This window comes from Salvelinus sp. IW2-2015, linkage group LG8 (genome assembly GCF_002910315.2).
Source record: "Salvelinus sp. IW2-2015 linkage group LG8, ASM291031v2, whole genome shotgun sequence".
Lineage (NCBI taxonomy): Eukaryota > Metazoa > Chordata > Actinopteri > Salmoniformes > Salmonidae > Salvelinus > Salvelinus sp. IW2-2015.
In genome coordinates, this window is record NC_036848.1 from 28,966,979 (window position 1) to 28,982,066 (window position 15,088).

Sequence of the window (15,088 nt, forward strand, 5' to 3'; positions counted from 1 at the left end):
TGTGGTTACAAAATATTAGATAGACCAACAATCCAGTTGTAAACGTATTAATACTATTATGTTTGATTGTTGTAAATGTATGTTGTTTTAAAGTGTCATCGTATGTGCGGTTATTGTAATGTCTAGTCGTTGTTGTGGTCCAATCTGAGTGTTGTTATGTCTGGATGTCTGTAATGTGTGTCTGATTGGGGTTGTAGTTACGTCTGACCGTCTTATTTTTGTGTCCTGTTTCCCCTCCTCTCCAGCTGGGCTCAGGAGTTTCTTAGTGAGGAGAACAGAGGTCTGGACGTCCTGGTTGACTACCTGTCCTTCGCCCAATGTGCCGTCACGTAAGTACCAGTCCTTCACATCTACAGTGCCTTCAGAAAGTGTTCCTACCCCTTGACTTATTCCACATTTTGTTGTGTTACAGCCTGAATTCCAAATTGATTATATCGGGGTTTATTTTACTCATCTGCACACAATACTCCACAGTGACAAAGTGAAATCATGTTTTTAGATTTTTTTTTGTAGTAATTGAAAATAAAGGTATTAGGTATTCACATCCCTGAGTCAATACTTTGTAGAATCAAATTACATTTTATTCGTCACGTGCTGAATACAACAGGTCACCTTACCGTGAAATGCTTTCTTACAAGCCCTTAACCAACAATGCAGATTGTTGGTTAACAATGCAGATTGTTGGTAAAAAAAAAATTGCAAAAAAATATATACTATCAAAATATCAAATGAAAAAAAGTGACACAATAAAATAACAATAACAAAGCTAAATGCAGGGGGTACCGGTACCGAGTTAAGGAGCCTTTTTTAGGACCTTCCTCTGAAACCGCCTGGTATATAGGTCCTGGATGGCAGGAAGCTTGGCCCCAGTGATAAACTGGGCCGTACGCACTACCCTCTGTAGTGCATTACGGTCAGATGCCAAGCAGTTGCCATACCAAGCAGTGAGGCAACCAGTCAGGATGCTCTCGAGGGTGCAGCTATATAACATTTTGAGGATCTGGGGACCCATGCTAAATGTTTTCAGTCTCTTGAGGGGGCAATAGGTGTTGTCGTGCCCTTCTCACAAATATCTTGGTGTGTTTGATCTGGACACCAAGGAACTTGAAGCTCTCGACCCACTCCACTACAGCCCCGTCCTTTTCCTCTGGTCAATGATCAGCTCCTTTGTCTTGCTCACGTTGAGGGAGAGGTTGTTGTCCTGGCACCACACTGCCAGGTCTCTGATCTCTTCCCTACAGGCTGTCTCATCGTTGTCGGTGATCAGGCCTACCACCGTTGGGTCGTCGGCAAACGTAATGATGGTGTTAGAGTCGTGCGTGAACAGGGAGTACAGGAGGGGACTAAGCATGCACCCCTGAGTGGACCCTGTGTTGAGAATCAGCATGTCAGATGTGTTGTTGCCTACCATTACCACCTGGGGGCGGCCCATCAGGAATTCCAGGATCCAGTTGCAGAGGGAGGTGTTTAGTCCCATTGTCCTTAGTGTTGAGCTTTGAGGGCACTAAGGTGTTGAACTCTGATCTGTAGTCAACAAACAGCATTCTCACATAGATGTTCCTTTTGTCCAGGTAGGAAAGGGCAGTGTGGAGTGCAATAGAGATTGCATAATCTGTGGATATGTTGGGGTGGTATGCAAATTATACCGGGTCTAGGGTTTCTGGGATGATGGTGTTGATGTGAGCCATGACCAGCCTTCCAAAGCACTTCATGGCTACTGACGTGAGTGCTATGGGGCGGTAGTCATTTAGGCAAGTTACCTTGGCATTCTTGGGCACAGGGACTATGGTGGTCTGCTTGAAACAGACTCGGTCAGGGAGAGGTTGAAAATGTCAATGAAGACCCTTGAAAGTTGGTGAGCGCATGCTCTGATTACCCATCCTAGTAATCCATCTGGCCCTGCGGCCTTGTGAACATTGAGCAATTTAAAGGTAATACTCACATTGGCTACGGAGAGTGTGATCACACAGTCATCCAGTACAACTGGTGCTCTCATGCATGGTTCAATGTTGCTTGCCTCGGAGTGAGCATAGAAGTTATTAAGCTAATTTGGTAGGCTTGGGCAGCTCACGGCTGGGTTACCCTTTGTAATCTGTAATCGTTTGCAATACCTGCCACATCTGACTAGCGTCAGAGCTGGTGAAGTAGGATTCAGTCTTAGTCCGGTATTGATGCTTTGTCTGTTTGATGGTTCGTCGGAGGCTATAGCGGGATTTCTTATAAGCCTCCGGAATAGTATCCCACTCCTTGAAACCGGCAGCTCTAGGCTTTATCTCAGTGTGGATGTTACCTGTAATCCATAGCTTCTGGTTGGGATATGCACGTACGGTCACTGTGGGGATGACATCATCAATGCACTTATTGTTGAAGCCAGTGACTCCTCAATGCCATCCAATGAATCCCGGAACATATTTCTGGCTGTACAAGCAAAACAGTGCTGTGGCTTAGCATTTGCGTCATCTGACTACTTCCATATTGAGCGAGTCACTGGTTCTTCCTGCTTGAGTTTTTGCTTGTTAGCAGGAATCAGGAGAATAGAATTATGGTTATATTTGCCAAGTGGAGGGCGAGGGAGAGCTTAGTACGCATCTCTGTGTGTGGAGTAAAGGTGGTCTAGAGTTGTTTTTTCTCTGGTTGCACATGTGACATGCTGGTAGAAATTAGGTCAAATGGATTTAAGTTTTCCTGCATTAAAGTCCCGGGCCACTAGAAGCGCCGCTTCTGGGTGATCATTCTCTTGTTTGCTTATGGCCTTATACAGCTCGTTGAGTGCGGTCTTAGTGCCTACATCGGTTTGTGCTGGTAAATAGACAGCTACAAAAATATAGATTAAAAACTCTTGGTAAATAGTGTGATCTAAAGCTCTCTACCTCTACCTCAGACGAGCAAAACCTCAAGACTTCCTTGATGTTAGAGATTACGCCCCAGCTATTATTGACAAATAGACATGGACCACCACCCCTTATCTTACCGGAGGTTGCTGTTCTGTCATGCCAATGCACGGAAAACCCAGCCAACTGTATATTATCCATGTCCTCGTTCAGCCACGACTGAAACATAATATAATACAGTATAATGTCCCGTTTGTAGGATAGTCTCAAACGGAGCTCATCCAGTTTATTCTCCAGTGATTGCACGTTCGCCAGTAGAACGGATGGTAAAGGCGGATTATCCAATCACCGACAAATTCTCACCATACTTCCTTGCAGATTTCCTCAAGCTCTGTTAAGATAGATGGGGAGCTGGGGTGAACAGCAATCTTCAAGTCTTGGCTTTGGCTGGGCCACTCAAGGACTTTCACATTCTTGTTCTGAAGCCATTCCATCGTTGCTTTGGTTGTATGCTTGGGGTCATTGTCCTATTGGAACATATATCTTTGCTCCAGTCTAAGGTTGTTAGAACTCTGAAGCAGGTTCTCATCAAGGATTTGGCTGTATTTGGCTCCATTCATTGTTCTCTTTATCCTTATCAGTCTCCCAGTCCCTGCCACTAAAAAGCATTCCCATAGCATGATGCTGCCACCACCATGCTTCACGAAATGGATGGTGTTAGAAGGGTGTTGAAGTGCCTAGATTGGTGAAGTCCTGTAGAGACTGTTGTCCTTCATGCAGGTTCTCCCATCTCAGCCAAGGAACTCTGTAGTTCTGTCAGAGTGGTCATTGGGTGCTTTGTCACCCTCAGCAAGGTCCTTCTTGTCCGGTTTGTTCAGTTTCAATATACGTACCAATGATGGAGACCACGTTGCTCTTGGAAACTTTCAACACTCTAGAAATTGATTCATTAAAAGGGCACAAGGCGAAACCCAGATGCAGACACGGGAGGCAGATGGTTTGAGTCTCTGATATTTATTATAATCCAAAAGGGTAGGCAAGAGAATGGTGGTGGACAGGCAAAAGATCAAAACCAGGTCAGAGTCCAGGAGGTACACAGTGGCAGGCAGGCTCGAGGTCAGGGCAGGCAGAATGGTCAGGCAGGCGGGTTCAGAGTCCAGACAGGCAAGGGTCACAACTGGGAGGACTAGCAAAAACAGAGTGAAGGAAACAGCAGGAGAACGGGAAAAACATGCTGGTTGACTTGACAAAAAAGACAAACTGGCAACAGACAAGCAGGGAACATAGGAATAAGTACCCAGGGACTAATGAGGAAAACAGGTGACACCTGGAGGTGGGTGGAGACAATCACAAAGACAGGTGAAACAGATCTGACATGCACTGTCAACTGTGGGACCTTATATAGACAAATGTGTTTCTTTCTAAAACATGTCCAAACAATTGAATTAGCCACAGGTGGACTCCAATGAAATTGTAGTGATATGTCAAGGAGGATCAAGGGAAATTGGATGCACCTGAGCTCAATTTGGAGTGCCATAGCAAAGGGGTTTGAATACTTATGTAAATGAGATATTGCTGTATTTTATTTCCAATAAATGTGCAAACATGTCTAAAAAAAATCCCTTCGTCATTATGGGGTAAAAAAATCCCTTCGTCATTATGGGGTAGATGGGAGAGACAAAAACATATATTTAATCAATTTTGAATTCAGGCTGTAACACAACAAAATGTGGAATAATTCAAGGGCTATGAATACTTTCTGAAGGCACTTGTATGTGAGTGAGACAATCTGAGAGGAAAATTTTAAGATTTTTAGGCTTCAACATGACGTAGGTCTTTATGGTAGTTCTGGGTCTTTCCTTCTTCTTTTTGGGACACTTTAGTAATGAAACATATCTGAGGGCTTTAGATTAAACACTTAACATAACTTTAATATTCCACATTGATAATATTGGGTCAACTCTCCCATTCATGTACAAATTCCTGCTACTTTGGACTCTCAGCTATGACATGGAAAGTTTGGACAATGGGACTTCCACACCAGACAAATCGGTGGAGGACTTGACGAGGAGTGCCAGTAACTCTCCAACCCATGGTAGTTCTAAAGCTGCTCGTGCCCTTACTGTGAGGTGAGTGTTACCAGGAATTGGTGAGAAGAATGGACATGAGCTTCTGTCTGTTAGATGGGACTGAGGTTGGACTAAACTTGTAGTTCTTGCGTCCTAGATTCATGGGCATTAATTGTGAGGAAAGAACAATGACTCCCACTCCTCTCCACACACATTGTGACATACACACACACCATTTCCCCTGCCATCAAACTAGAGTTGAAAAACAAACGGCCTAACAAATGTCGAAATTCTAATAAGGCCTACCAAATGTCGGAAATTATAAGCAGAAACGTAATATTAATTATAGTATATTAATTAAAGCAAGCTAAATTATTATGGAATTATTATGGTGGATTGAATTTTATAGGTAGCCTACTTTTTGAAGTGATTTTTTTGACAATCAGATATCATCACACAAGACCCATGGTATGAGAAACTGACCCTGCGCAGACCGCAAAAACAACGGTAAACGGAATAAGATGTTTACATGCCACAGTATTCCATCTTAGCTCAGCTTATCCCAGGCATCTTATCCGGGTTTCTCATAACCGGCATACAAGCTTTTTCCGGTTATTGTAAACGGGATATGATGTTTATATGTGTCAACTCAAAAACAGAATACTTGAGTATCCCGAATAATAACGCGATATTGGTGTGCACGTGAACGTGGTCAGTGTAACATTCCTTGCCATGGAACAAAGCTTATGCCAAAAGCAAACCTTGGACAATGTTTCTTCTTATGTGACATAAATCCTTTGCACTGTGTTCCGAATCCCTGGAACAGTGTGATCTCAGTTTTGTCTGTTGAAAATGTTCTCAAAATGTCTTACAACGTTTTTGATTGGTCATAACATTATGAGAACCTTGGTGCAACTGGTACAGCTGAGACACAGGGAGCACTTACCGTAGATTAACCTGTGGCGTCAAGCCGTCCCAAGCTGTCACACACACACACACACACACACAACCACACACACACACACACAACACACCAACAACACACACACACACACACACACACACACACACACACAACCACACACACACACACACACCACACACACACACACACAACACACACATAACCCATGTCAACAGACAGGCGGACAGACGGACACACTCACACACCTCTATAATCCTTTTCAGCTGGAGGAGCCACATTCCTGTCACGCTAACTGTTTTGTAGGGTAAATGTTGGATGCAGCATGCCTCCCTCTCAACAATGTAGTCTGTCTAAATGTAAACATTGTGTCAATGTGGGCAATATCTGACTAGGGCCAAACCATCAGACATTCCACCCATCAACAGACATCTTCACGTCATTGATGCTTCCAAGAGGGGTGTGTAAGAACCACATCTCGTTCATCGCCTCCTCTCTCTCATGCTGAATTGTCTCTTCCTCTAACAGTTCTCTGTCCCTCTCTCACTCTTACTAACTCGGATGTCATTTTGAAGGGACTATTAACATGCACACCGCCACTCTGCCTCTCGTTGTGGTGTTGAGAATGGGAATAAAGACACATTTCTTAGTTCATCATTAACAAGAATGACTCTAGCACTGAAAATGTAGGCGAGCGAGTAATTCTTATCTGTGAACAATTTTGAAGTGTGTAGACATTAGAAACACCGAGAGTTTACATTGTGTAGTTATTTAAACATACCCGCAAGGGCTTTGAATGAAAATGTGTTACTGCGGCTTTGGTGTTATAAAATAACTCCACATTTGCACAATGCATAGCGCTATGCATTAGTAATAACATGTTAATAACAGCTACGTTTCTCACCTGGCAGATTCAACTCTCTCCACAACAGGAAAGCGCTGAGGAAGTCACGCCTTGTCAGTCAGAAAGACGACGTTCACCTCTGCATCATGTGTCTACGTGCCATCATGAACTACCAGGTACATACCTCCCCACGGAAACCTTATTTGACCTTTATTCAACCTATAATATTTTGCCAGGTAGGCCTATTCACCTTTAAGTCTACTGTTAGAACAGAGTGACTCAATAGAGTTAGCTAGGAATAACGTTTATTTTAGCCTCAAGGTTTGTGGTTTTTCACACCGTAACTTGATGCCTCCCTCCTGTGCTGGAAGACAGTGTCCATTGAAAAAGCGACAGTTGACAGGCTTTGCGTCAGTATGGATCAAGTCCACACTGCACTGTATGAAATATGACTGAAGATGGCGATGACTGACAACTGTGTGTACGTGTGTGATTTAGTCTGGGTTTAACCTGGTGATGACCCACCCGTGTTGTGTGAACGAGATCACCCTCAGCCTCAACAACAGGAACCCCAGGTGAGGACCAGTATTATTAGTGTGTGTGTGTGTGTGTGTGTGTGTGTGTGTGTGTGTGTGTGTGTGTGTGTGTGTGTGTGTGTGTGTGTGTGTGTGTGTGTGTGTGTGTGTGTGTGTGTGTGTGTGTGTGTGTGTGTGTGGTGTGTGTGTGTGTGTGTGTGTGTGTTGTTGTTGTCTGTTGTTGTGTAAATACTTGTTGTTGTGTGTGTGTGTGTGTGTGTGTGTTTGTGTGTGTGTGTGTGTGTTTTTGGTTGTGTGTGTGTGTGTGTGTGTGTGTGTGTGTGTGTGTGGTGTGTGTGTGTGTGTGTGTGTGTGTGTGTGTGTGTGTTGTGTGTGTGTGTGTGTGTGTGTGTGTGGTGTGGTGTGTGTGTGTGTGTGTGTGTGTGTGATTTTAGTTTACTATCTTTGTGGAGACCAGAAGTGGGAGAATTTCGCCAGTCCACAGATGGAAAAAGGCTATGTTGGTCTTAGGGTTGCTTAGGGGTTAGGCTTAGGGGTTAGGTTGAGTGTTAGGGTTACAATAAGGTTAGGGTTTAGAGTAAGGAGTTAGGGTTATGGGTTTGGGGTTAAGGTTAGGTTAAGGCTTAGGGCTGTGGAAAATAGGATTTTGAATGGGAACCAATTGTTTGGCCCCCACAAGGATAGTAAAAGAAACGTGTGTGTGTGCGTGCGTGCGTGTTTGTGTGTGTATGAGGGTATTATAATGGGCACTTTTACCCATCAGGACCAAGGCCCTGGTGCTGGAGCTGCTGGCTGCCGTGTGTCTAGTGAGGGGGGGTCATGACATCATCCTCTCCGCCTTCGACAACTTCAAAGAGGTTAGAGGGGTATCCAAGACGACAGTCTCTTCGCCAACAAGTCCTGTCAAGCCCTTACACCCTTCTCTCTCAATATCATGTTACATGTCATAGAGGCTCCCAGTTTCCCAAATCTCCCATTGACGTCAGTGCACAATTTACGCAAAGCTTCCATTAGTTACATGCAGAGATCTCTCCAAAAATGAGGATGTGGCCATCAGTTGTCTGCATGCTTTCCTTGACTCACACTAGCAGTCAACCTCTCAACCCCCATCCAAAGACATCCTGTCTCAGTTTGAAACTCCACCACCCCCTTCACACATCGAACCCCATGGCAGCTGGCGGGGCAGTTGTCCCCTATAAGCAGACACAAAGTAAGGAAGGGGCGGGGGGGTTGGGAGCACAAACATTCGTAACATTTGTTGGCAACGTGACAGTTGAACCTTCCTGTGGACCTTTCATCACTGTCTGTCAAGGGAGCAACTGTTGCCAACAGAAAAAGACCTCCATGAATAGAGTTACCCAGACATTGTGATGTAGACCTGGGTATCATTAGCAATGGGCAAGGCCTGGGAAGCTAGATCTTCGTACTTGAGGCCCCACTGCAACCTCGGGATAGTTGCCCCTAAGCACTGATCTGTGGTCAGTTTTGTCTCTGAAGTCCTGATTGGCATAAGTAGGAATGGGGTGAGTGAAGCTGATCCTAGACCAGTAGTTATGTGAAACCTCTCCCTAGTGCGGATAATTACATGGACATTGGCCAGAGCAGACAACTCTCTATCAAAAGGTCTCACATTCACTCGTTTCCTATGACGTATGTCTGGTGGCTTGAGGAAGTATCAGAACACATGATATATCAGTGTTGGTTACTTACAGTCCGCATTTTTAAAGACCTATAATATGACACTCGGAGATAGGCATCGGTTAAACAACACACACAAAGTTGTGAAATATTTAAAGAGGGATTGAGTTTTTCTACCCTCGTTCAAATCAGCTCGATAAAAGTCATCAATAATTGCGGGTATCCAGAGCTCTCGCCTTCTCATATCCAATCACACACATTGTTTAAGCAATACCTTAGAGTAGTATCCTGGTATCAGTTACAGAGCTGGCATCAAAAGTGGCACGGTGAGTGGTCCTTGTTTTGGTACAGCGCAGAGAGACTGTGTGGGTGAGAGACTAATGGAGGGAGAGAGCGAGAGATGATAGATAGCACATTGTAGAGGAGTGGAGGAGCGGAGGCGGGAATGCGGCGGACCAGGCTGGCTCCTGTTGCCCACAGTGGCAGAGCGTGGGCATTGTTGGGGTACAGGCTGGCAGGTTGAAGTGCAGGCCTGCATTATTTAGTGGACATGAGCGGGTAGGGGGGAGGCGGCGTTAGTCCTTAAAGACATATCACACATGTTCAAAGGGTGCCGATAATGGATATCACACAATAGAGTTGTCCAACGGATATATTTCAGTTTCAAACACATACATACTTACTCCTAGAGTGCAGAGTGTTCTGAACCCACTTTTGTATGTATGAGTAATGCTGATGTTTTATCTTCCATTATTAAAGTCAGTTTACTTCTATTATTGAAGTCATTTGCGATGGCCTAGGGGTAGAGAGAGAGTGGGAGAGAACAAGTGAAAGATAGACTGCATGGGGTAAAGGTGGCTGTATTTAAGGATACCCTGCCCCCCCCCCCCCCCCCCCCCCATGTGCATATTTGTGGTGTTGCAGTGCAGAAATGATGTGCCCAATCGAAACACCTTTTCGCCTTCCATCTATGTCGTTCATAAGGTATGTGGAGAGAAGAGCCGCTTTGAGAAGCTCATGGAGTATTTCTGCAATGAAGAAAGCAACATTGACTTTATGGTGAGTCTGGCTCCAAAGTGCGCAATTCGTGTTCATTATTTCCATCTCCATCTGTACACAGAAGAGATATTGCTCAGACTTGATAATCAAATTATAGTAGATGTCAACTCGACTCCATTGATGTAAACCATTGAAATTACGCAAGCATAGTTTTCCGAAGGTGTACCATGCCATCTCCTACTGTTTATGTCCACCAGGTGGCGTGCATGCAGTTCATCAACATTGTGGTCCACTCAGTGGAGAACATGAACTTTAGGGTCCATCTGCAGTATGAGTTTACCCACCATGGCCTGGATGACTATCTAGAGGTGAGTGATACAGAATCACAGAGAGGTTGCCCCTAACCACTGACACGTGGTCAGATATTTTCAGAAAATATCCAAATATTCCCCCAGTTTTGTAAAGAATATGACTTATAATACCTTATGAGATTACATTAGTACAGCTGTCTTTCCTTATCACTACCAAAATCCTAAGGACGCATAATTCCAATGAGTATGTTTTTGTTGTCATAGGACACTTCATTTGAAGGTAAACCAATTATGCATGTGTGGGCACATCATTAAATAGAGCAATAGTAATGTTTGTCTATATATATACAGTGCATTTGGAAAGTATTCAGACCCCTTCACTTTTTCCACATTTTGTTACGTTACAGCCTTATTCTAAAATGGATTAAATAAATACAAATCCTCATCAATCTACACACAATACCCCAAAACGACAAAGCTGTAACAGGTTTTTAGAAATGTTTGCATATGTATTAAATATATAAAAAAACTGAAATACGTTATTTACATAAGTATTCAGACCATTCAGACCCTTTGCTATGAGACTCGAAATTGAGCTCAGGTGCATCCTGTTTCCACTGATCATCCTTGAGATGTTTCTACAACTTGATTAGAGTCCACCTGTGGTAAATTCAATTGATTGGAAATTATTTGGAAAAGCACACACCTGTCTACAGTTGACAGTGCATGTCAGAGCAAAAACCAAGCCATGAGGTGGAAGGAATTGTCCGTAGAGCTCCAAAACAGGATTGTGTCGAGGCACAGGTCTAGGGAAGTGTACTCAAAAATGTCTGCAGCACTGAAGGTCCCCAAGTACACAGTGACCTCCACCATTCTTAAATGGAAGACGTTTGGAACCACCAAGACTCTTCATTAAGCTGGCCGCCTGGCTAAACTGAGCAATCGGGGGAGAAGGGCCTTGGTCAGGGAGGTGACCAATAACCCAATGGTCACTCTGACAGAGCTCCAGATTTCTTCTGTGGAGATGGGAGAACTTTCCAGAAGGACAACCATCTCTGCAACACCCCACCAATCAGGCCTTTATGGTAGAGTGGCCAGACGGAAACCACTCCTCAGTAAGGCACATGACAGCCCACTTGGAGTTTGCCAAAAGGCACCTAAAGGACTCAGACCATGAGAAACAAGATTATCTGGTATTATGAGCAAAGTACAGGGCGATCCTTTATGAAAACCTGCTCCAGAGTGCTCAGGACCTCAGACTGGGGCAAAGATTCACCTTCCAACAGGACAACGACCCTAAGCACCGAGCCAAGACAATGCAGGAGTGGCTTTGGGACAAGTCTCTGAATGTTCTTGAGTGGCCCAGGCAGAGCCTTGATTTCAACCCGATCGAACATCTTTGGAGAGAACTGAAAATAGCTGTGCAGCTCCCCATCCAACCTGATAGAGCTTGAGAGGATCTGCAGAGAAGAATGGGAGAAACTCCCCAAATACAGGTGTGCCAAGCTTGTAGCGTCAAAACCAAGAAGACTCGAGGCTGTAATCGCATCAACAAAATACTGAGTAAAGGGTCTGAATATTTACGTAAATGTGATATTTCCGTTTTTTATTTAATCAAATTGAGAACAAGGCTGTAACGTGACAACATTTTGAAAAAGTGAAGGGGTCTAAATACTTTCCGAATGCACTATATGTGTGTGTGTGCCCCTCTGGCATGTACAGAGGTTAAAGTTCACGGAGAGTGACCGGCTGCTGGTGCAGATCCAGGCCTACCTAGACAACGTGTTTGATGTGGGTGCTCTGCTGGAGGATGCAGAGACCAAGAACGCCCTGTTGGAACACATGGAGGAGCTGCAGGAGCACAATGCACAGGTGACCATAACATAAAAGAACACACGTCCTCTATGTAACCTTTATTCTGCTGTGTTGCACCTGGGTGAACTTGACGCTTTGCTTGTACACACGTTGAAGGTTTAGAGTAAGTAGATGTGCTGTGCGTTTCTACATGTGTCTGTATGACTATATAAGTGTGTGTATATGTGTGTGTTATAGATAAGCAGCAGACTGGAAGAGAGTGAGAGGGAGGCGTTGGAGAAAGTGTCTGAGCTGGAGAAACAACTCATCCAGACCACCAAAGAGGTGGAGCTCCTAAAGGTAGACCTATCATCTAACTACAGTCCATTACATTCACAAAGAAGACTTGCGTTAGATCCTGAGCTAATGCCTAGGCTATAGCTCAGAGGGCTAACACACAGACATGTTTGTCTGTGTAACAGGAGAGTCTGCGTGAGTCCTGTGCCCAGGTGACCATTCTACAACAGCGGGAGATAGAGAGAGAGATAGAACGAGAGAGGGAAAAAGAGCGGGCGAGGGATAGAGATCGTTCGGCTCAGGCCTTAGTGGAGCTGGAGGAGAAAGTTCAGGGGCTTGTGTGCCAGGGGCTGATTCGAATGGAGCGCACATCCTCGGGACACCTGGACCTCCATGTGGTCCCTGTCATCCCTCCTGTTTCCATCCCTGCAAAAACAGGTGAGCTACAAGCCACACACATGGGCTCAGAAACCATTTCAGTAATCAAGATTTTCATTGCAAAACGCTAGATATCTGAAATGTTGGTAAATGAGCTTTGATTGTTTAAAGAAAATATGAAAGAGATTGGTATGTTTTTTCACTATCTAGTCATGGCATGGGGTTGTTTAATGGCAGACAGGTATTTGTTCAAATCTATTACTGGTTTATTTTCAGAGACAAATTATCATGTTATCAATGCTATGTACCAGGCTCACTCTCAGAAAAATAAGTAGTACTGCTAGGTTTTTCACAGTAAAATGTAGCAAATAAGTACATTCTTAGATATATATATATATAATATATATATTTAAATACAGTAATATATATATATATATAAATACAGTAATATGAGATATATATATATATATTTAAATACAGTAATATGAGATATGTATGTATTTAAATACAGTAATATGATATATATATATATATTTAAATACAGTAATATGAGATATATATATATATATATATATATAGAAATATGAGATATATATATATATAAATAAAGAAATATAATATATATATATATATATATATACAGAAATATGAGATATATATATATATATATATATATATATATATATATATATATATATATATATATATATATATATATATATATATTTAAATACAGTAATATAATATATTTATATATTTAAATGCAGTAATATGAGATATACATATATTTAAATATAGTAATATGAGATATGTATATATTTAAATACAGTAATATGACATATGTATATATTTAAATACAGTAATATGAGATATGTATGTAAAAAATGTAAATTTTACATTTTAGTCATTCAGCAGAATATCTGATCTAAGGCGATTTAAAGGTCCAATGCAGCCGTTTTTATCTCAATATCAAATCATTTCTTGGTAACAATTAAGTACATTACTGTGATTGTTTTAAATTAAAATGGTCAAAAAATAAAGAAAAATAGCAATTTCTCAAGCAATAATTTGCTAGGACTGTCTGGGAGTAGAGTGGGGAGGGCAAAACAGAAAACTAGCTATTATTGGCAGAGGTTTGGAAAATATATATTTTTTTAAATCTACACACAAAACCCCATAATGACGAAGTGAAAATGTTTGCACATTTATTGAAACTGAAATACATAAATATCTCATTTACATAAGTATTCACACACCTGGGTCAATACTTTGTAGAAGCCCAGCTGTGAGTCTTTCTGGGTCTCTAACAGCTTTCCACACCTGGATTGTGCAACATTTTCCCATTTATTCTTTAAAAAATTATTCAAGCTCTGTCAAATTGGTTGTTGATCATTGCTAGACAACCATTTTCAGGTCTTGCCATAGATTCAATTAAAATTCAAGTCAAAACTGTAACTCAACCACTCAGGAACATTCACTGTCTTCTTGGTAAGCAACTTCAGTGTAGCTATGGCCTTGTGTTTTGTTATTTTCCTTCTGAAAGGTGAATTCATTTCCCAGTGTCTGGTGGAAAGCAGATTGAACCAGGTTTTCCTCTAGGATTTTGCCTGTGCTTATCTCTATTCCATTTCTTTTTTTTTATCCTGAAAAACTCCCCAGTCCTTAACAATTACAAACATACCCATAACATAATGCAGCCACCACTATGCTTGAAAATATGGAGAGTGGTACTCGGTAATGTGTTGTCTTGGATTTGCCCCAAATATACTGTAACACTTTGTAGTCAGGACAACAAGTTAGTTTCTTAGCCACATGTTTTGCAGTACTACTTTAGTGCCTTGTTGCAAACAGGATGCATGTTTTGGAATATTTGTATTCTGTGCCGGCTTCCTTCATTTCACTCTGCCAATTAGGGTAGTATTGTGGAGTCACTGCAATGTTGTTGATCCATCCTCAGTTTTCCACTATCACAGCCATTAACCTCTCTAGGGTACGTGAGACAGCAGAGCCCCACCTCTTCAACAGCCAGTGAAACTGCAGGGCGCAAAATTCAAAACAACAGAAATCCCATAATTAAAATTCCTCAAACATACATGTATTTTACACAATTTTAAAGATACACTTGTTGTAAATCCAGCCACAGTGTCCGATTTCAAAAAGGCTTTACGACGAAAGCAAACCAAACGATTAATTTAGTTGAGTGCCTATTCACAGAATAACACAGCCATTTTTCCAGCCAAAGAGAGGATTCACAAAAAGCAGAAATATAGATAAAATTAATCACTAACCTTTGATGATCTTCATCAGATGACACTCATAGGACTTCATGTTACACAATACATGTATGTATTGTTCAGTAAAGTTCATATTTTTATCCAAAATTCAGAGTTTACATTGGCGCCTTACGTTCAGAAGTCACAAAAGATCCTTTGATTTTGCAGAGCCACATCAATATTTATTTATTTTAAT

At 42.3% G+C, this 15,088-nt stretch overlaps 1 protein-coding gene across 2 annotated transcripts in view; it reads left to right on the forward strand.

Moving 5' to 3' along the window:
• Nucleotides 1–15,088, forward strand: part of LOC111967690 (formin-like protein 1) — a 66,148-nt gene that overhangs the window by 33,171 nt on the left and 17,889 nt on the right. For both annotated transcript variants that reach the window (XM_023992929.2, XM_070444846.1), the window contains exons 5-14: nt 246–329; nt 4,835–4,960; nt 6,734–6,842; nt 7,165–7,241; nt 7,966–8,059; nt 9,825–9,899; nt 10,097–10,207; nt 11,873–12,022; nt 12,203–12,304; nt 12,427–12,679. In XM_023992929.2, coding sequence (XP_023848697.1) covers nt 246–329; nt 4,835–4,960; nt 6,734–6,842; nt 7,165–7,241; nt 7,966–8,059; nt 9,825–9,899; nt 10,097–10,207; nt 11,873–12,022; nt 12,203–12,304; nt 12,427–12,679 — 1,181 coding nt within the window. The remainder of the gene's footprint in view (nt 1–245; nt 330–4,834; nt 4,961–6,733; nt 6,843–7,164; nt 7,242–7,965; nt 8,060–9,824; nt 9,900–10,096; nt 10,208–11,872; nt 12,023–12,202; nt 12,305–12,426; nt 12,680–15,088) is intronic.